The following is a 19,804-nucleotide window of genomic DNA, read 5'->3' on the forward strand; positions in this document are numbered from 1 at the left end:
TCCATGTCTTAGCTATTGTGAATAGTGCTGCTATGAACACAGGGGGTGCGTGTGTCTTTTTGAATTATAGTTTTGTCTGGATATACACCCAGGAGTGGGATTGTTGAATCATATGGTAATTCTATTTTTAGTTTTCTGAGGAACCTCTGTATTATTTTCCACAGTGGCTGCGCCAACTTACATTCCCACAAACAGTGTATGAGCGTTCCCTTTTCTCCACACCCTCTCCAGCATTTGTTATTTGTGGACTTTTTAACGACGGCCACTCTGACCAGTGTGAGGTGGTACCTCATTGTAGTTTTGATTTGCATTTCTCTAATAATTAGCACTGTGCATCTTTTCATGTGCCTATTGGCCATCTGTATGTATTCTTTAGAGAAATGTCTATTTAGGTCTTCTGTCCATTTTTTGATTGGGTTGTTTGGTTTTTTTGTTGTTGTTTATTCTCTTTTTTTATAATTTCTGTATTATTTCATTTTTTATAGGACGCATAAATTTTTATACTCAGAAAAAAACAGGCCTACTTTCTGTCTTGAACAACTCCCAAAGTCCATTTTGGGGCCTGAATTATCCTGTTGTCATATCTACATGGACCAGATTAGCTATGTGGTCTGCTAATCTGACTGCTGACAGCACCGGCCCCCTGGATCACTGTAGCTCACAGGGGCCCTGCAGTCAGACAGGGAGGCCCAGAGCGACAGGTGGAGGCAGCTCCCTGGGGCCCTCAGTGACGCATTCAGTTGCCTAGACTGGGAGCCTCAGAGCACATTCTGGATAGGGGAAGGTAACTCAGGAGGGGCAGGTACAGATCAGAAGCCTGGAGTTAGAAGAGGGCAGCGGGGCCATCTGAGTCTCTCTATTGGCTCGGGGATTTGGCTTGAGGCAGCAGTGAGGAGGTGGGGAAAGACCGACAACTTCTAGCATTTTAGGAATGTTGACTCCCAGATGCTGAGAATTGCAGGAGGTTTGACTTCATCTAGTCCTGTGTTTCCTAATCTTCATATCTACAAACCGCCTTTATTATCATTTCTTTAAAATTTTGCCTTAGATGAACATTCACTGTTTTTTTGTTTGTTTAAATAAGTTTATTTTAAAGGGCAACTTTGAATGATCGTTGTCATTGGAAACAAATATTGTTTCGTATGAAAAGTAGGTAATTGCCAAAGTAAATTGAGTAAAAACACAGTGGAGTAGAGGGGGTGGGGAAAGTGTATGCTGTTTCTAGCAGCAGGCCTTGAGCTGTTTTAGAGAGGTCTTAACAATGCACTAGCACTGAACTGAGACTTGCTCTTTAAAGTGAAGGAAGAAGCATTCTCACTACACATTCTGCCTTGTTGTCCACACACCACATAACATCATTTCCTAAGCCAGCAATGGTGCACACGCGGCTCAGAGGGCACACTCAGGAATCCCCTCCACGACATGGCTCCCCTCTGCCCCGCCCTCCTGGGCAGCAGGTACTGTCAGAGATGAAGGCTTGTGCGGGGTGGGACTGGCTGGGTCAGGATATCATGTCTACCTTGTCTACCCTGGTCTGGAGGCCTTCGAGGACATCTACCTGGAGGAGCGGAAGACCATCAAGGTCCTGCTGGAGTATGCCGACAAGATGTTCACCTACATCTTCGTGCTGGAGATGCTGCTCAAGTGGGTGGCCTATGGCTTCAAGAAGTACTTCACCAATGCCTGGTGCTGGCTCGATTTCCTCATTGTGGATGTAAGTGAGGACCCTGAAGGGAAGAGAGGAGGGGGGCGCCCGTTGCCAGTGTGAGAAGGAGCTGAGGCCGAGGGACAGAAGGACAGAAGGACAGGGCAGCAGGAGACAGCAGGACGAAGTGGAGCATCTTGGCTGTGCCACGGGGTGGGCAAAGGGGCAGGAAGCCTGAGTCTGGGGTCACAGAGCGGATACCTGGGCTCTGCCATCAAAACCCCCGACTGGGGACACAGGGAAACCTAGGCTTCTGGGAGAAACTATACTCACCACGGGGGACAGTGAAGTGCAGTTCCCGCAGCGGTGTGAGCCAGGGCAGGAGTGGGGTCCCACCCTCTCAGGACGTCCAGAAGGGGGAGCGATGAGCCTGTATTGCAGCCCTCACCACGGCACCTTGTGAAGTGTCTGTCAGGCCCACTACACAGATGACCGGTTAAGAGCCTACATGTCCACACACAGAGGAGGTGTTGTATAGGAGATGGAATGAGCCAAAGGCCAGAGGGCACGGGATTGGGAAAAGGTGCTGGGCAGGCAGGAGATCCTCCTGGCTCAGGTAGAAGGTACCACTTGGGGAGGATGAGAGGGGTTGGAGTCACCTGTGGGGAGGAAAGCATGAATACTGGCTGAGGGGTTCCAGGTGGCTTCCCTGGGTGATCAGGCAGCTGGCAGGGCTTGCCTGACCTCCGGTGTGCCCAGGGGACCTGGGGCAGGAGGTTGGCATATCCCCTGAGCACCCAGTTGGCAGATGGAATGGGAGGCCCCTGCCCCACAGTTCCCCAGGCCCCGGGACACTTCTGGGTACCAAGCAGGGTGAGTGCAGGGTCTTGTGGGGCTCCTGAGCACAGTCAGGTGGGAGGGTAGCCATGGCGGGGTGAGAATTGAGACTCAGAATGCAGGGCAGCCTTGGATCTGTGCTCCCTAAGGGCGGAGGGAACATGGCGGAGGGCTCAGGCGAGGACTCATCATCTGGTTGTGGTGGGTCTCGCACAGCAAGATGTGGGTCAGGATCTGCAGCTGGGAAGAGCTTTCCAGAAGACACTCGTAGCTCTGCCCACCAGCAGGGGCTGTCCTTCCTATAGTTATAGATGAGCTTAGGCCTGTGCTTGGTCCCCACTTTGGGCCCACAAGCTAAAGGGAGGGGCTCAGCTGCCAGTGGGCCTGGCCAGGGTCCAGGCCTGGGTGGGAGGACAAACTTGAATGGCTCCGTGGGCTAGAGTATATGTGGAGACAGAGATCCACGTTGCTGGGCCTCCAGCCCAGGCCTCTTTCATCACCCCAAGTGGCCGATGCTAATGCTGGGGTGAGAGGTGCTGGGTTGGCAGAGATGGGGGGAGCTCAGGACGCTCTTACAGCCTGGAGCCCTCAGAGCCTCCCTGAGATGAGGGAAAGGACCCCTGAAGCCTCCTTGCCGAAGGGCCGGGGGAAGGCCTGGGATCCTGGCAGCTCTGCCCTGAGGCCCCCTCACCCAGCTGTCCCTGCAGCTTTTTGGGACTCCCCCAGGGCAGGCCAGATAGAGTTTGCAAAGACTTCTGGGGAAGCCCACCCACCTCCCACCACCCAACACCTTGGGGAACTCCACTGAGGCCAGGCCTAAGGGCCTGAAATTCTCAAGATTGGAGAATTAGCCTGTGGAGAAGGAAACTGAGGCTCACAGCAGAGAAGGGCCTGGCCCAAGGTCAAGGAGAAGGAAGTGGGTGCTGGAATCCAGCTTTCCAGACACTGGCCATGCCCCCCATCCCCACACTTCATGGGAATGGTGGACTTCAGGCCTCAAGGTCTGGAAAAGGATGTTTCCGTGTTCAATTCATGCATTTTTTCGATAGTATTGAGCATCTACTGTATGTGGGTGCTATTGTAGATGCTGAGGATCTTGGGGAACAAAACAGACAAAACCCCTGCCTGCACGCAGGAAGGTGACTGTGAACCGGAAACATAATACATGAGCCAGCTTTATATTACGCTGGTGATGTATACACATGGAGAAAAGGAAGTAGAGAGGGAAGGGGGTTAGGAGGGCCAGGACTCAGGGAAAGGAAGACAGAGATTAGAACTTTAAACAGGCTGGCCAGAGTGGGCTCACTGTGGTGACATTTGAAGGAGGTTGGGGTTGGCCAGGCAGATGTCTGCAGAACATTCCAAACAGAGGTTGGAACAGCAGTGCAAAGGTCCTATGGTAGGAGGGTGCCTGGGATACTTGAGGAACTGCAGGGAGGCCAGAGTGGCTGGAGCAGAGGAGTGGGGAAGGGAAGTGCAGGAGATGAGGCCAGACTGCATGGGGTAGAACGGATGCAGCCTTTGAAAACCATGGGCCTTTATTTAGAATGAAATGGGGAGGCGTTGAAGGGCTTTGGACGGAAGAGCGACATCATCTGACTCATGTTATGAAAGAATCACCCTGTCAGGGTGGTGGGGGAGGGGAGTGGAGGCAGGGAGAAGGTTGGGAGGTTGTGGAAGTGATCCAGGGGAGAGATGATGGCGGCCTGGCCAGGATGGTGGCAGTGGAAGCGGTGAGAAATATTTGGACTTCTGACATATTTTGAAGGCAGAGCCAACAGGAAATCCTGATGGGTTGGGTGTAGGGTGTGAGAGACAGAGAGAAGGCAGGGATGATGCCAAGGCTTGTGGCCTGAGCAGCTGGAAGGATGGAGTTGCCATCAACTGACATTGGGTGGAGCAGGCAGGGTGAACTTTGGAAGCAACAGACAAGGCTGGCCTGCTGGGAGCTAGGCGGGGAGACTGGCCGGACCTGGCTGCCCTCAGCAGCAAGTCCCTGAGAGATGCCCCTAATCCTCTCCCGGGTGGGGGCAGCACAGAAGTCCATCCTGGGAGTCTTCCTCTTCCAAGCCCCTCTGCCCAGACTTCTCCCAACCTGCTGCTTCCAAGCCTGGGAGGAGGGTCCGGGAGTCAGGGCCCCGCCTGCGGCCCCTCGCCACCGTCAGGCTGCCCTCAGTGCTAGGGTGGTGGTAATGGTGATTGCCGGCGAGGTCAGGCAGGAGGCCACTTCTAACCTGTGATCACCGGCCAGCAGTGACATAAGAAGGGTTTGGATGCCCCTGGAACTTCAGAAGGATAAAATCCGCTGGGTGGAAATGCCCTGGTGAGGGCGGGGCAGAGGAAGCAGACAGCAGAGAACGGCCCTCAGGGGCTCCATCTGCGCTTCCCTTCTTTGAAGACCGCAGAATGTTGTGAGGTCCAGCTTTGGGGAAATGCCCCAGGATTGTCTTGTCTGCTCATACTCAACTCAGGACAGTCCTTCTTCCCCAGAGAGTCTACTTTGGGGCAGGGAACGGACAGGCCCAAGAATCTGACTTGAAGGAAAGCACATGGGACCTAAAGCGCAGGCTTTGTGGCCCTGCTCCTCCACACTAGCGGGTGGCTTTGGAACTCAGTTTTCTCATCTGTAGCACTGAGAGGTGCATTCCAAGTCCTGGGGTGATTGCGGCTATTACAGACGTGTGAGTGTGTGTGTATGTGTGTGTGTGAAGTGCACACAGCAGGCCCTCGGTGGAGGTCTGAAAGCTGGGACATGCTTGGGCTTGCCCCCAGCCTCTTGGGCTGCGGAAAGTCTGGCCCAATGCAGGACAGCCTGTGAAGACGATCCAGCCGGGAATCAGAAAGACTGGACACAGGAAGACCTGCTGGCTCTCTCACACCCAGCCTGTTTTCGGTGGGCCAGGAGCCCTGCCACTGTCTCGAGCTGTCCCCGTGGCTCCACTCCCACCCTGCCTCCCACAGGTCTCGCTGATCAGCCTGGTGGCCAATGCGCTGGGCTTTGCTGAGATGGGCCCCATCAAGTCACTGCGGACCTTGCGTGCGCTCCGACCCCTGCGAGCCCTGTCACGATTTGAGGGCATGAGGGTAAGAGGGGTGGCTCTTCCCACAGGGGCAGTGGGAGGTGGCTCCATGGAGGGGACCTGCAGGCCCACTTGCTGTCCAGGCGGCCCTGACCCGGTGGGAGCATGTGCAGGATCTCCAGGAAGCACGGCTGGGCTTGGTGGCACTCGGAGATGGAGAGCTGTGAGAACCTCCCCCCAGGCCTGCCACCCCCAGCCCTGTGGGCTCCACGAGGGCCAGAGAGCCCTGGATAATGGAGAGGAAGTGAGGCCTGGGGCACAGCCGTCTCAGCTGCAGCCAGCCCCACCGGCCCAGGGCCCCTTCGGCTTCTGCTCTCCAGCGGGGCCTCGTGTCTGTGTGTGCCCCGGCTCCATGTGTCCATCCCTGTCCCCTGCCTCCTGGCCATCCCAGGCTGCCTTCCCTCTGTCTGTGATAGGCAGTAGGGCAGTGCTAGGGAGGATGAAGGAAGCAAGGAAGGAGCCAGCTGTATTCTCACCATGAGAGAGCAGCTTGTATTTGCTTAGTAAACTCTTTGGCACTATTTTCTAAGTGCAGAGCCCTCTGCGCTTGTTTCAAGTCACCAAATTTTACCAAAGAATGTGCACATATAAGGCAAATTGAAAAGCCCACCAAGAAAAAACATTATCCATTTTATATAGCAAGAAAACGAACCCATGTGTTTGTGTGTGGGGTTTTTTTTGTTTCTTGTTTTTACAAAATGTTCACAGTTCTGTTGTGACTTTAGCAGACACATCTGTGTGTCTCTCACTGACCCCGCAGGCACCATTACACAGCCCCAGTTTGGTTGATGGTTTTGAACTTTGCTCACACCCCCAATCCATGGAGAAGCAGGCTGTTTATTTCTGGTGGGAAGCCATTCACAAGTGAATAATCCGACCTAAGTTAAATGTCTTTTTGGGAGCAAGGACATTTTGTTCTGGGACAAGGGGACATGGGGGAGACACTAGTTGCCAGGAATGCCTCTGCTGTGGCTGCTGTGGCCACAGAGCCAGAGAAGGGCAAACGGGAGAGTTGGTTTCCCACCCTGTTCCCAGGTTCATCATGCCTGCTGGGGGGCCACGGACCGACCCCCTTCTTTGCGTGTGTCAGCATTACCACATCCACCGCCCAGCCCCACACCAGCTCCGCTCCTAGTCTGTGTGGCAAACATGTTCCTGGCTCACAGACAGCTGAGAACTAGCTCCCTCACTGGAGTGGAGTCCCCAGTTATTTTTGCCAAGGATACTTCTCCTGGGTGCTGTGAGTTTAAATGAAGAGCATGGGGCCATGGCCCCATGGGGTCAGAGAGCCTCTCCCTGGGGAGGGCAGAGGCACAGGGAGCGTGCACACCACCCACCCTGCCAGCCCTGCTCCCACCGCAGCATGGGAGGGCTGTCAGAGCACCCTCCAGACGTACCACCCGGAGGTCCCCTGGGCACACTTTACAGGAGAACACCCATCCATCCCAGTAGCAGCAACCCCAAAGGAAACCAGAAGCTTAGCTCAGAGAGTGTATCTCCAGAGGCCCTTTCTCATCAGACTTGTGGCATACTCATCCAGCACAGACCCTGCTGAAAATTAAGTCTGAAGGTCATGGATTCCGGGCAGAGCCAAGAAGGGAAAGGCAGATGTTCTGAGCTGTGTCAGACTTTAGGGTGCAAAGCAAAAGGCGTGTGTGTTCTCTCTCACTCCCCTCGCTGCCCACCAGAGCTTCCAGCCATGGGTTCCCCTTCACTGGGGACAGGAATTGTTCCCCACCCCCAAAGGGACCTATACCCATGAGGTTCAGTAGGCTGGGGCTCTTGAAAAGGGTGTGTGTTCTGGGCACCCCCAGGAACTGAGCCTCTTCTCTGCCCACTTGAGGTTGTGGTCAATGCCCTGGTGGGTGCCATCCCCTCCATCATGAACGTCCTCCTCGTCTGCCTCATCTTCTGGCTCATCTTCAGTATCATGGGCGTGAACCTCTTCGCGGGGAAGTTTGGGAGATGCATCAACCAGACTGAGGGAGACCTGCCCTTGAACTACACCATCGTGAACAACAAGAGCGACTGTGCATCTTTCAACGTGACTGGCGAATTGTACTGGACCAAGGTGAAAGTCAACTTTGACAACGTGGGGGCCGGGTACCTGGCCCTTCTGCAGGTGGTAAGTCCTGTGGGGGTGGGGAAGGGCCTTCCTTCCTCCTACCGGCTGACCAGCAACAGGCACCTTCCCCTGTGCTGTGGGCAGGAGAGGGAGAGCAAGGCCACTCTGGATCCTCACGATAGGATCATGTTGCCCAAAAGAGACTTAGGATTCTCCAGGGAATTCTTGGCTGCTTGGGAAGGCCCCAGATTTTCCATTCTAAGGAAGATGCTACATTCTCCAAGTATGGCATGGGGCTTCAGCACTACGGCAGAACCAGCTCCCCAGACAGCAGTCAGTTTGGCAGTACGATGGCACAGATTGCAAGCGAACGACCATAGACACCCAGGGACTGAACTGTTATCAAAATTGTGACTCTGGCCACCCCTCTGTTATAAAAGGTAGTGATACCTCCTGCATTGTTAAAAGAATATATTTCCTTTCATCTCTAATGTGCAAGATGTGTGATGTTTAAACACTCATGGCCTTCCCCAGTCTTTCCGAAGTTTCCATTGATTTGTGAGGACAGTGGCTTCAGTGATTATAATGCACAGCATACAAATAACCTTGACAACAGAAATCAATCTGAACCATAACATGCAAAGCTGCAGCTTGTTCTTCTTGCTGTCCCAACCAAAAGCCCAGACACCTGTCTCTAGTCCCCAGAACAGAGGGAAGCTTGGCACATCCCCTCACACCTCCACCCACCTCTTAAATCACAGGGATAGCTTTCTCCAGCGACTCCCCTGAAATGCCTCGTGGGGAACATGATTAGAGCCAAACTCAGAGCGCCTTCCATCCCTGTGACTGTCCCTTCTGAATGTCAGAACTTGGAAGGAAAGCCCCCTTTCTGTTGCAGACAGAACCGCACAGTGGCTGGGAAGAATTCGGCCACGGGCATCTCGTAACCTTGGGTGGTCCCCAGCAGGTCCCACAGCATCTCCAGGCCTCTCTGTACAGGTGAGGGCCCCGTGGCACAGGGAGCTGAAGCAGTTGCCTTCTCTGCGGCTGCCTTGGTTTCCCTCTGCCCTGCCTGACTCATGAAAACTCTTAGACGTGGAAAGTCTGTGCAGACCAGCTTATACCCTGAAAGTAGGCTCAGGACACGATCGGATTTTGCCAAGGACACAGGTGAGGTCCGCTAGGCAATTGATCTCACCACCAAGCATGTCCCCTAGGCTCTTTCTGAATCATCATAGCATCCCAGACTTGGGCAGTCCATGCAGCCAGTGCCAGGACCTTGTCCTATTCGGCCTCCTCTTTCCTGCCTTGTGTGCCATGCCAGCGCTGGCATGTATGGACTCACAAGAGCCAATTGCTACATTTTCCAATATTTGGCAAGCCATTATTAAAAATTAGATTTTTTAAACTTGTAATTAACTCAATGATATTGAAACGAAATCAGAACTCACCATTACCATTTATTATCATCTATGCTCCTGAGGTTATTCACACCTATTATATCCATACAGTGGAAATATTACAATGCTGTGCTCCTGTGCATCTCTTCCCAACTCTGTGTTCGGTAATGACATGTTGGCAACTTAAGGATGACAATGATGGGAGTATTTACACAGAGAAGTTGGCAAACGCAACAATCAGGGCTTTTCTTTTTCTTCTGGAAAGCCATTTGTTAGCCATTTGCCAACACACCAGTAGCAAAAGGACCCCCTTAAGTATGAGGGAAGGTTGGGATTCTTCAGGGACTTCCTTTGAAAAGCTATGAAGCAGAAGCAATAAGGCTCATGACAGAGGGGACCAGGTCAGCCCTGGAGTCCACCTTAAGTAAGAACTGAGAGCCCAAGAGCCACCTCTCTCTCCCTGATACCTGCTGTGCGCTTCTGTGTCATTTTAGAATCTGAAATGAATGTGGATCTGAAGGGAAGTCTCTTGACCAACATCAAGAAGTTTATTCCCCCACTGTATGACCTTCTTGGGGTGTCTGCTTGGCTGGCTTCCCCTCCTCCTCAGCCCTGAACAAGGAGGCCTTTCCCTGACCACCCAGCCATTTGGATACTGCTGAAAGGGTGGGATGGACTGCTTGCTTCTTGTAGCAGGTTATTTCCTGGCCTCATCTGCCCAGACAGGAGCCCTAAGTAGCTCCATAGATGCAGGATTAAATGATTTCCTTACTTTTGTTTTTTCCTTCCAGGCAACATTTAAAGGCTGGATGGACATCATGTATGCAGCTGTGGACTCCAGGGGGGTAGGTTGTCACACTGGCCTCTCTGCCTGAGTCAGGCATCCGAGGTTCCCAGCTTCTTGGCCACCAGGGAATCAGGGTCTACATCCCATAAGGGCCAGGTCTCTTGTGTCAACCCAGAGTTGAGCCTCTCTGGAATGCCTAGGCCTGGCCCTGGGGCAAGGTTGTGTGGTCTCCCAAGGAGTCCCCAAATTTACAAATATCTTTCAAATTAAATTCACTGTAATTTAGTTGAATCAAAGTCTTACCCCAGGAGGATGGGGTGGAACCAACAGAGACATAAATCAAGTTTCTCCTTTGTCCTTGTGCTCCACCCCCATCACACTGACAGTTGCAGGCTGAGAGATGCCCCTATATACTCAAACCTCCCAGTGGCCCAGGGGAAGGAGCCATGCAGGGACGCTGTGCCAGCCCTGAGCCCAGCATGCCTGCCCTTATCACCTGCCACCACCCACTCTTCTCAACTCCATCCCCACCCACCCATCACACACACTCAGACATACACCCTGTGTGGTGACCTTCCTCTGACACACCCAGCCAGCCCACCCCCATTCCCGCCTGTCTGACCTCCCGTCTGGTTTCTCCCCTCTAGTATGAAGAGCAGCCCCAGTGGGAATACAACCTCTACATGTACATCTACTTTGTTATTTTCATCATCTTCGGGTCTTTCTTCACCCTGAACCTTTTCATCGGTGTCATCATTGACAACTTCAACCAACAGAAGAAAAAGATACGTAGAGCGCAGGTTCCCCAGGCTGCAGGGCAAGGCTGGATGCCAGGGACTTGGGAGCCTTTTCCAGCTCCTGGCCCCATTTTTCCTTCCTGTTGGGGATGGTCCTCTTCTTGCTCCTGTTGGGATAGGGTGGGAGAGGGGTGTGTCTATGATGTGACCTGCTTAGGGCTGTAAGCCTGTAACAAGGGGCCCCACGCCTGCCGTAGTCTGAGAGATGAGGCTCCTAAGAGAACCTGGGGTGAGGGTTGTGTCTATTTACCTGGTCCGTGATCAGGGACAATGGTGGGGGCGGTGCTGCACAGAGGCCAGGGTCTTCCAGGAGCTCCATCAGAGGGGCCATGATTGGGTGGCAGGCAAACCAAGTGGGCAGAGAGAACTTCCAAGGTGGCTGAGCTGGGCAGGGGAGAGGATGGGAGTAGGGACTGGATTTGCAAGTCACAAAGTCAGAGAGAGCTCAAGGAGAATGGGGACAGGGACTCAGGAGAAGCAGGTCCGGGGGTGGGGGGAATCTCTGGTGCAGGATAGAGGCACACTTTTCTCCCCCGGGAGAGGAAGTGCGGAGGAGCGCAACCCTGGCATCCTCATCAAGGAGGCGAGATCCCTGTGCCCTCCATGCTGGGGGCTCTGAGAACTCCAAAATGAAGCTGGTGCCTGTCTCTCTGCACTTAGGGGGCCAGGACATCTTCATGACAGAGGAGCAGAAGAAGTACTACAATGCCATGAAAAAGCTGGGCTCCAAGAAGCCCCAGAAGCCCATCCCACGGCCCCTGGTGAGTCAGGCTCTCGATTTGGTGGGAGTGGGGAGGACCAGCTGAGGGGACCCTGGGAAGGCCCCATGCCACAAGACCAGCTATCAGGGCCTCTTCATAGTCTTTTGGCCCAGCCTAGGGCCCTCAGCCTGTCCAGGAAAGGACACACACAGGGGCCTCAGTCTCACGGAGATAGAGGGGAAGGCATGAGACAGCTATGGCAGCCCAGGGGACACTCCCCTCCCACAGGAACCTCTCAGTGAGCCCCCTTCTCCCCTGCAGGGCTGCAGGCTTTCCCCAGGGAGTGCAGGGCAGCCTGCCCCCACCCCCGTGCATAACCTCATCCTTGCAACTCCCTGAGCAGTAGAGTTCCCTGGTAGGTGGGGCCCAGAGGGGTGCTGGGTTCTCTGCTAGGCTGACTCCCTTGGCCCAGAAAAGTGTGTGTGTGTGTGTGTGTGTGTATTGGAGCAGGATGGGGGCAGTACTGAGGTTAATTAGGTGAACGGTACCTAAATCACTAGCTTGTAAGTGGCAGCCCCAGTTTTTGCATCTAATTCATCCATTTCATCTTATACTTTCCTGTTCTCCATGCTCGGTTCTAGGTTACTTGTGTGTGTACGTGTGTGTGTGTGTGTGTGTGTGTGTGTGTGTGTGTGCATGCGCACACATGTGTTTTCACTTATTTATAATTGTCTCTCTTCCCCAAAATAATCTTACAATTAAAGACACATATAAATACAGTCAGTAGAATCCACTGGACCACCGGGGGAGTCCCAAGTAGAATAAATAAAATAAATTCCATAAAAAGAGTGGAGAAAATTTGTTAACCTGAGGACTGAGACAATTACTAGGACTGAAATTTAAATCTGACCTTGAGCCTTCAGACAGTGGGAACAAAAAGGGAAGCATGATGAACGATGTGCTGAGGAAACTCGGGGTAAGAGAGGTCCCTTTCTGAAGAGCCATCAGAGATGGTCTCAGGGAAGAGAGAGCCTAGGACTGGGCCTGGAAGCCCAGGGAGCTTTCAGCAGGAGAGCCAGGCTGGCCAGCATCCTGACTTCTTCTTCTTCCTGTGACTGTCTGGGGGCATTGGCCCCCCCCCAGAGGATGAAGTAGGAGGGTAGGTGGCCTGGGCTGAGAGGCAGCAATGGGGGCGTGCTAGCCTGTCTGAGACCCCTGCTGAGCCCGTCCTCTGCCCCTCCTTTCAGAACAAGTACCAGGGCTTCATATTCGACATTGTGACCAAGCAGGCCTTCGATGTCACCATCATGTTTCTCATCTGCTTGAACATGGTGACCATGATGGTGGAGACAGATGACCAGAGCCCTGAGAAGGTCAACATCTTGGCCAAGATCAACCTGCTCTTCGTAGCCATCTTCACAGGCGAATGTATCATCAAGATGGCTGCCCTGCGCTACTATTACTTCACCAATAGCTGGAACATCTTTGACTTCGTGGTTGTCATCCTCTCCATCGTGGGTGGGTATGCAAGTTGGCTGGGCAGAAAAGCCCTCCCCAGGCCAGGACTTTCCCTCTACTCCAGCCCTGGATCTGTACTTCACCATAACAAGTACACCAGGCTCCTACATTCTTTTCTCTCTACATTCCTTGCCTCTACCCCCATCTCATACCCACACACACACACACACACACACACTCACACACACATCTGGGAGGGCCCAATCAGGCCAAGGGGCCAACCTGGTAGAGGACCCAGCACCCGCTCCTGGCCCCACCCTCCCTGGAACCCTGGAACACAGCTCTCTGATTGGAGAGCTTCAAGGATGAGTCTGGGAAAGGGAATGGGACCTGTGGGGGCTTTCCTGCCTTCCCAAGGGAAGCCTGCCCCTTAGGCTGAAGGAGGAAGAGGTTCCAGAGTCGGGAGGCAGGTGGCCCTCTAAAGTAGAAGTTATCCCTGGAGATGGAAAATTCTGGAGTCTAGCCACCCAGGTATGTGCCAGCTTCCTTCAGACATCACCTGCCTCATGCAGTTTACCTTATAAAGTCAGCACTGAGGCAGGGAAATCATACAACTAGGGAGAAGCAGAGACAGGATTCATACACAGTCTACTCAGGCTGCTATAACAAAATACCAGACTGGGTAACTTATAAACAACAGAAATTTACTTCTCACAGTTCTGGATGCTGGAAGTCCAAGATTAAGGCACCAGCATAATAATGTTTTCTGGTGAGGGTCCTTTTCCTGGTTCATAACCTGCACCTTCTTGCCATGTCCTCACAAAGTGGAAGGGGCTAGGGAGCTCCATGAGCCTCTTTTATAAGGGCACTAATCCCATTTATGTGGGCTCCACCCTCATGACTTAAGCACCTACCAAGGTCCCACCTTCTAATACCATCATCTTTGAGAGTTGGGATTTCAACATATGAATTTAGGGGGAGACAGAAACATTCAGACCATAGCACATGCCCATATCTGTTTAACTTCAGAGCCCAAGTTCTTTTTTTAACAACAGTTTTATTGAGATATAATTTACATAACACAAATCCACCCTTTCAAGTGTACTTCAGTACTTTTTAGTATATTCACATAGCTGTGCAACTATTATCACACTCTAATTTTAGAATATTTTCCTCATCCCCAAAAGAGACTCTGTACCCATTTAGCGATAAGTCCCCATTTTCCCTCTCCCCAGCCCCTTGGCAACCAGTAACCTAAAATTTTGAGGGGCCGCCAAACTGTTTTCCAAAGTGGCTGCACCATTTTACATTCCCATCCTCAATGTATGAGGGTTCCAATTACTCCACATCCTTACCAACACTTGTTATTTTCTGTATTTTTTAATTATAGCCACTCTAGTGGGTATGAAGTGATATCTTATTGCGGTTTTGGTTTGCATTTCCCTGATGACTAATGATGATGAACATCTTTTTATGTGTTTATTGGTCATTTTCCTTGGTATATCTTGGTATATAATAAGAGAAATGTCTTGGAGGAATGTCTTCAAATCCTTTGCTCAGTTTTTTAATTGACTTATTTATGTTTTTATTGAGTTGTAAGAATTCTTTATATATTCTGGAGGCCAGTCCCTTATCAGATATATGATTTGCAAATATTTTCTCCCATTCTGTAGGTTGTCTTTTCACTTTCTTGGTTGTTATCTCGAAGCACAAAGCTTTTATTTTTAAGTCCAATTTATCAATATTTTTTTTCTTTTGTCACTTGTGTTCAGGGCCCAGTCTTGACCCTGCCTCCACAGACCTCTGCCTTGGGGTGACTGGCTTTCATCTTTCTGCCATGTTCAGACCCTGCCTTCAGTGACTCAGAGGCAAAAGCAGGGGCTGCTATGGCTGCAGTAATGGACAGATGGTTAGAAGCTGGAAGTTAGGTCAGGAAATGCTCCAAGAGGTCCCAGGCAGGGGTGAGGGCGAGATTGTGCCTGGTGGGACTGGAGAGAAGCTTTAGAGAATGCGGGTATCAGGAACAGGAACAGAGCCCTTGAGGCATAGTCTCAGAGATTCCAGGAGGTGCAGTCTGTCCTCAGGAACACCTAGTGATCCCAGAGCTTGTGTACCAGAGAGGCATAGTTAACATGTCAACTTGGAGCCAGAGGGTCTGAGTCAAATCGCAGCTTCTCACTGACTAGGTGGTAACTTGGGTAAGTTTCTTCTTCCAGAAAATGAGGATGATGGTATCAGCTTTCCTCCTAGGGTAAGCCCTTTCTTCTGTTGGAAGGGCTAAATGGATGGGTATGAATTGCTCAGCCCAGTGCCCTATTGACAGTGAACACTGGACATATGTCAGCCAGTGACATTATTATCATATGAGGAGTCGGGAAAGGTCACTTGGGCCAATATGAGGCAAGTGTATTCCACTCTTTCTCCTATAACTTATATCCCTGCTCCTTGAAACTCCAAATCCAGAGTAGTCAGTAGAGATGGGTGGGCAGGCCTGGCAGCTAGCAGAGTTGAGAGGGTCATAGGAGGCACCTCAGAGAGGCTGAGATGCGACAGGTGAGGTGCGGGGAGTGGGCCGACTGCCTGGCCAGTGCCTCTTGTATTTCAGTGTGCGCACAAACGACCTGGGCTTGTTAAAACACAGTGGGTCTGGGGCGGAGCTGAGATTCTGCATTCCTGATAAGTGCCCAGGAGATCAGGCTTCTGGTCCTTGGACCACACTTTGAGTAGCAAGGAGCTAAAAGTTCCCGAGTTCTCGTCCAAGGTGGGCCACCAAGATGCTGAGAAAGTCCCCTGAGGCCTCAGAACCCAAGATCTGGAAGATGGGCCTGGTACGGCTCTGCATGTGTTCTCAGGAGACTCAGGAACGGAGAGCTAAGAAGGCACTTTGCAAAAGCTGCAGGTACTGTAGGTCCTCCTTTTCTGGACCACAGATGCAGCAATGGAGCCTCAAAGAGGTGGGTGGAGGCAGGGTCCTTGCAGGCCCCAGGTGACCCAGGCCTCCGCTTCCTGGCTCCTCGCTGTACAGAGACCCCTCCCAGTGATGCTGGGCTGGAGGGAGGACAGCAATGCCATCAGTGGCCACAGTCTGCATTGTTTCCCACAGGCACTGTGCTCTCAGACATCATCCAGAAGTACTTCTTCTCCCCAACGCTCTTCCGAGTCATCCGCCTGGCCCGGATCGGCCGCATCCTCAGGCTGATCCGCGGGGCCAAGGGCATCCGCACGCTGCTCTTCGCGCTCATGATGTCCCTGCCCGCCCTCTTCAACATTGGGCTGCTGCTCTTCCTGGTCATGTTCATCTACTCCATCTTCGGCATGGCCAACTTCGCCTACGTCAAGTGGGAGGCTGGCATTGATGACATGTTCAACTTCCAGACCTTCGCCAACAGCATGCTGTGCCTCTTCCAGATCACCACGTCGGCAGGCTGGGACGGGCTTCTCAGCCCCATCCTCAACACGGGGCCTCCCTACTGCGACCCCACCCTGCCCAACAGCAACGGCTCCCGGGGGAACTGCGGGAGCCCCGCCGTGGGCATCCTCTTCTTCACCACCTACATCATCATCTCCTTCCTCATCGTGGTCAACATGTACATCGCCATCATCCTGGAGAACTTCAGTGTGGCCACGGAGGAGAGCACAGAGCCCCTGAGCGAGGATGACTTCGACATGTTCTATGAGATCTGGGAGAAGTTTGACCCGGAGGCCACCCAGTTCATTGAGTATTCGGCCCTGTCCGACTTTGCTGACGCCCTGTCTGAGCCACTCCGAATCGCCAAGCCCAACCAGATAAGCCTCATCAATATGGACCTGCCCATGGTGAGTGGGGACCGTATCCACTGCATGGACATCCTCTTTGCCTTCACCAAGAGGGTCCTGGGCGAGTCTGGGGAGATGGACGCCCTGAAGATCCAAATGGAGGAGAAGTTCATGGCGGCCAACCCGTCCAAGATCTCGTACGAGCCCATCACCACCACACTCCGGCGCAAGCACGAGGAGGTGTCGGCCTCGATCATCCAACGGGCCTTCCGCAGGCACCTGCTGCGGCGCTCCATGAAGCACGCCTCCTTCCTCTTCCGCCAGCAGGCGGGCGGCAGCGGCCTCTCCGAGGAGGATGCCCCCGAGCAGGAGGGCCTCATCGCCTACATGATGAACGAGAACTTCTCCCAGCGCCTTGTCCCGCTCTCCAGCTCCTCCATCTCCTCCACGTCCTTCCCACCCTCCTACGACAGCGTCACCAGGGCCACCAGCGATAACCCCCAGGCACGGGCATCTGACTACAGCCCCAGCGAGGATCTCGCGGACATCCCCCCGTCCCCAGACAGGGACCGTGAATCTGTCGTGTGAGCGTGCCCCGGTGGGCCAGCGCACAGCGTCATGGCAAACCCGAATGCAGCCCCAGACCAGCAGCCATTGGGCCATCTGTCCTTGCTTTGGGCTTCAGGAGTGAGAGATGAGCCTCAGCCCCATGGGCCGACAAGGCAGAGTCCTGTGCACCATGCTGACGGCTGGAAGCATTTGGCTAAGCCAGCCATTCGGGTTGGCCTGTCCCTAGAGGCCCCAAGTGTACCAGTCCTGGTGGAAGGGTCTGGTCAGGCAACACCCCAGGGCTCTGACAAGCAACTCCATCCCAGCTGCTGAGACAAAATACAAAACTGAGACTGTATGTGTTGTGAACGGGCTTTCATAAATTTATTATATTTGATATTTTTTTACTTGAGCAAAGAACTAACTTTTTTCATGGACGGATCGGCAGCAATTCCCGCTGCCTCTTCTTAACTCTGCACAAGAGTGTCTATGGAGCTGCTGGGACTCTGTTGTCAAAGCAAAAGTGAAATCCAGTGTGGGTCCCACAGGCCTTCACTGCCCAGGGGTTGGGCTAAGGTGCCAAGAGGGCTGAACCCCTTCCCCTTCATGCGTGTGCACACTCTCATACACACAGAGGCCAGACACAGGCCACGTGTGGCCTGGGCTCCCCGAGGTGAGCACCAGGCAGCCTCTTCTGCCCTAGCCTAAGGGAGACAGGCCTTTCCTCCCGGCCCCCATGGGTGGGATTCTTGTCAGCCGGGGCTCATCCTGGCCTTCCATTGTCCCCAAGGTCCATTTTCCCCTTGTATTTTTATGCAGGCCACCCTGGGGTCAGTTCTACAGATAGAACAAGCTTCCAGAAGAGAGTGTCCCGGGTCCCAGGGCTGGTCCTCGGCACTGATGTTGCCTTTCTTCCCTGGAGAGCGTGGCCTCTGTTAGTGTATTAACGTTAAACGAAGGGCCTGAGGGAGGAGCCCCACTCACTTCCTGCCACCCAGCTTGTCCTTGCTGCCCAGCCTGGCCGGCCCTGCCCCACAGGCGAGGAAGAGAAGGCTGAGCCCATGGGGTTAGGGCTGAGAAACACAACAGCCCTCAGAGCAGGGGCCCCTGGCCCATGTGGAGAAGGGAGTCTGTTGTCATCACCCAGGCTCTCTCTCCGGACCTTTCTGCCTCTGCCCAGCTGTGAGGGGATGCCCGTGTGGCCTCCAGCTCCTCTCCAGATGCAGTGGCATGGGAGTGGGGAGCGCTGTTTGGGCCCTGTGCAGAGAAGAGGCCTCAGGAGGCTCAGGCCCAGTCCCTGTGCCCTGGGAGGAGAATGGACCCCAGGCCCCCTGGGAAAGGGAGTAGTGTGACCCTGGACCAGCCCCTCCCGCTCAGCCCAGGGTCCTGGTGGCACCCGCACGCAAGGACCTTCTGGGGCAGCGGCCAGGCTGCCCATAGGTCTTGTGAGCAGGCCTTTTCAGGGAAAAATACTTTTTCTAGTCCAATTACCACCCCCAGGGCCTCTTCAGCTGCTGACAATCCTACTTAGCATATGCAAATCTTTTAATGTAGAGAACTGTCACCCTGAGAGTGACAGTGGTGGCTGGTGGAGCCTGTGCAGGCAGGGGCTCGGCTGCCCAAATCCGCTCTCCAGCAAAGCCGCCCTCCACCCGGCGGCAGCCACCTCTCAGGGCAGCCCGGGAAGCCGGAAGCTGGCTGTCCTAACCTACCTCGCCGAGCCGTCAGGGAGCTGGCCGTGGGGAGCTAAGGGGACACTGCCGGCGAGACAAGTATTATGTTTCTTCTTGTCACCTGGGTTCCCTTGGTGGCAGCCCCAGCCTCCACCCCCTTCCACCCCAGTGATTTCTCTTCTCCCATGTTCCCTTTGAGTCCAGTGTGGGATGTGGTTTTTAACTGTCCCAGCGACACTTCTCTGAGTGGAAATCTTATTTTTGTAGCTCTCTGTGCTGTGCTCTTAAGGCTTGGAGAGGTGTGTGCCCTCCCTGGCACCTGGCACCCAGAGCCTGCTGCATGGACGGGGATGAGGCTGGGAGGCCGGCCGGCCTGCAGGCCCAGCTGACCAGAAGGCAACTGGGGTTTTATGTGTGGGGACAGCCTGGGAGCCTGAGGCAGGTGCCCAGGGCCAGCCGCTGACAGACGACGCTGGCTGCACCAAGTGCCAGCCGTTGTCTGAACTACCCAAGCACTTCTCACCAAACTTCGTGCGTAAATGAGATACGTATTTTTAAAACAAACCAATAAATGGCTTACATGACCTGGCCTGGACTCTGTTCTTTTTTTTTTAATTGAAGCATAGTTGATTTACAAATTTACAATATTGTGTTAGTTTCTGGTATACAGCAAAGTGATTCAGTTTTATATATATATATATATATATATATATATATATATTTACACATACTTTTTTTTTTTTGCAGATACCCGCAAAGCCAGTATGTAAACAAAGGTGACCCCCAGTGTCATCAAATCCAGCCTTTATTTTTGCCTCTTCCTGTCCCTTTCAGCTTCATTCAGTGGAGACAATCTTCCCTGGCCCCAGGTAAAAACCAGGCCAATGCTGGGGCTTTTCCACTCAGTCTTGGGTGAAACAGCAGCCTTCAGCCACCCTGTTGTAAATACCATCTTAGCCTCATCCTGAGAGTGTCCAGTCCTACGACAGTCGGAGATAGGGTGGCTGGACGGCCAGAGGGGACTCTCATACGGGCATCTTCTGGCTTTCTGGAGAC

At 53.2% G+C, this 19,804-nt stretch overlaps 1 protein-coding gene across 1 annotated transcript in view; it reads left to right on the forward strand.

The window, feature by feature from the left end:
- SCN5A (sodium voltage-gated channel alpha subunit 5) overlaps window positions 1-19,330 on the forward strand; it is a 103,809-nt gene extending 84,479 nt beyond the window's left edge. Inside the window, exons 20-27 of the mRNA XM_029243674.1 lie at window positions 1,541-1,714; window positions 5,444-5,566; window positions 7,406-7,687; window positions 9,819-9,872; window positions 10,462-10,599; window positions 11,268-11,372; window positions 12,560-12,830; window positions 15,874-19,330. Coding sequence (XP_029099507.1) covers window positions 1,541-1,714; window positions 5,444-5,566; window positions 7,406-7,687; window positions 9,819-9,872; window positions 10,462-10,599; window positions 11,268-11,372; window positions 12,560-12,830; window positions 15,874-17,114 — 2,388 coding nt within the window. The 3' untranslated portion in view covers window positions 17,115-19,330. The remainder of the gene's footprint in view (window positions 1-1,540; window positions 1,715-5,443; window positions 5,567-7,405; window positions 7,688-9,818; window positions 9,873-10,461; window positions 10,600-11,267; window positions 11,373-12,559; window positions 12,831-15,873) is intronic.
- Window positions 19,331-19,804: the final 474 nt, after the last annotated feature.

This window comes from Monodon monoceros, unplaced genomic scaffold (genome assembly GCF_005190385.1).
Source record: "Monodon monoceros isolate NGI ecotype Baffin Bay Population unplaced genomic scaffold, NGI_Narwhal_1 Super_Scaffold_3, whole genome shotgun sequence".
Taxonomy (NCBI): Eukaryota; Metazoa; Chordata; class Mammalia; order Artiodactyla; family Monodontidae; genus Monodon; species Monodon monoceros.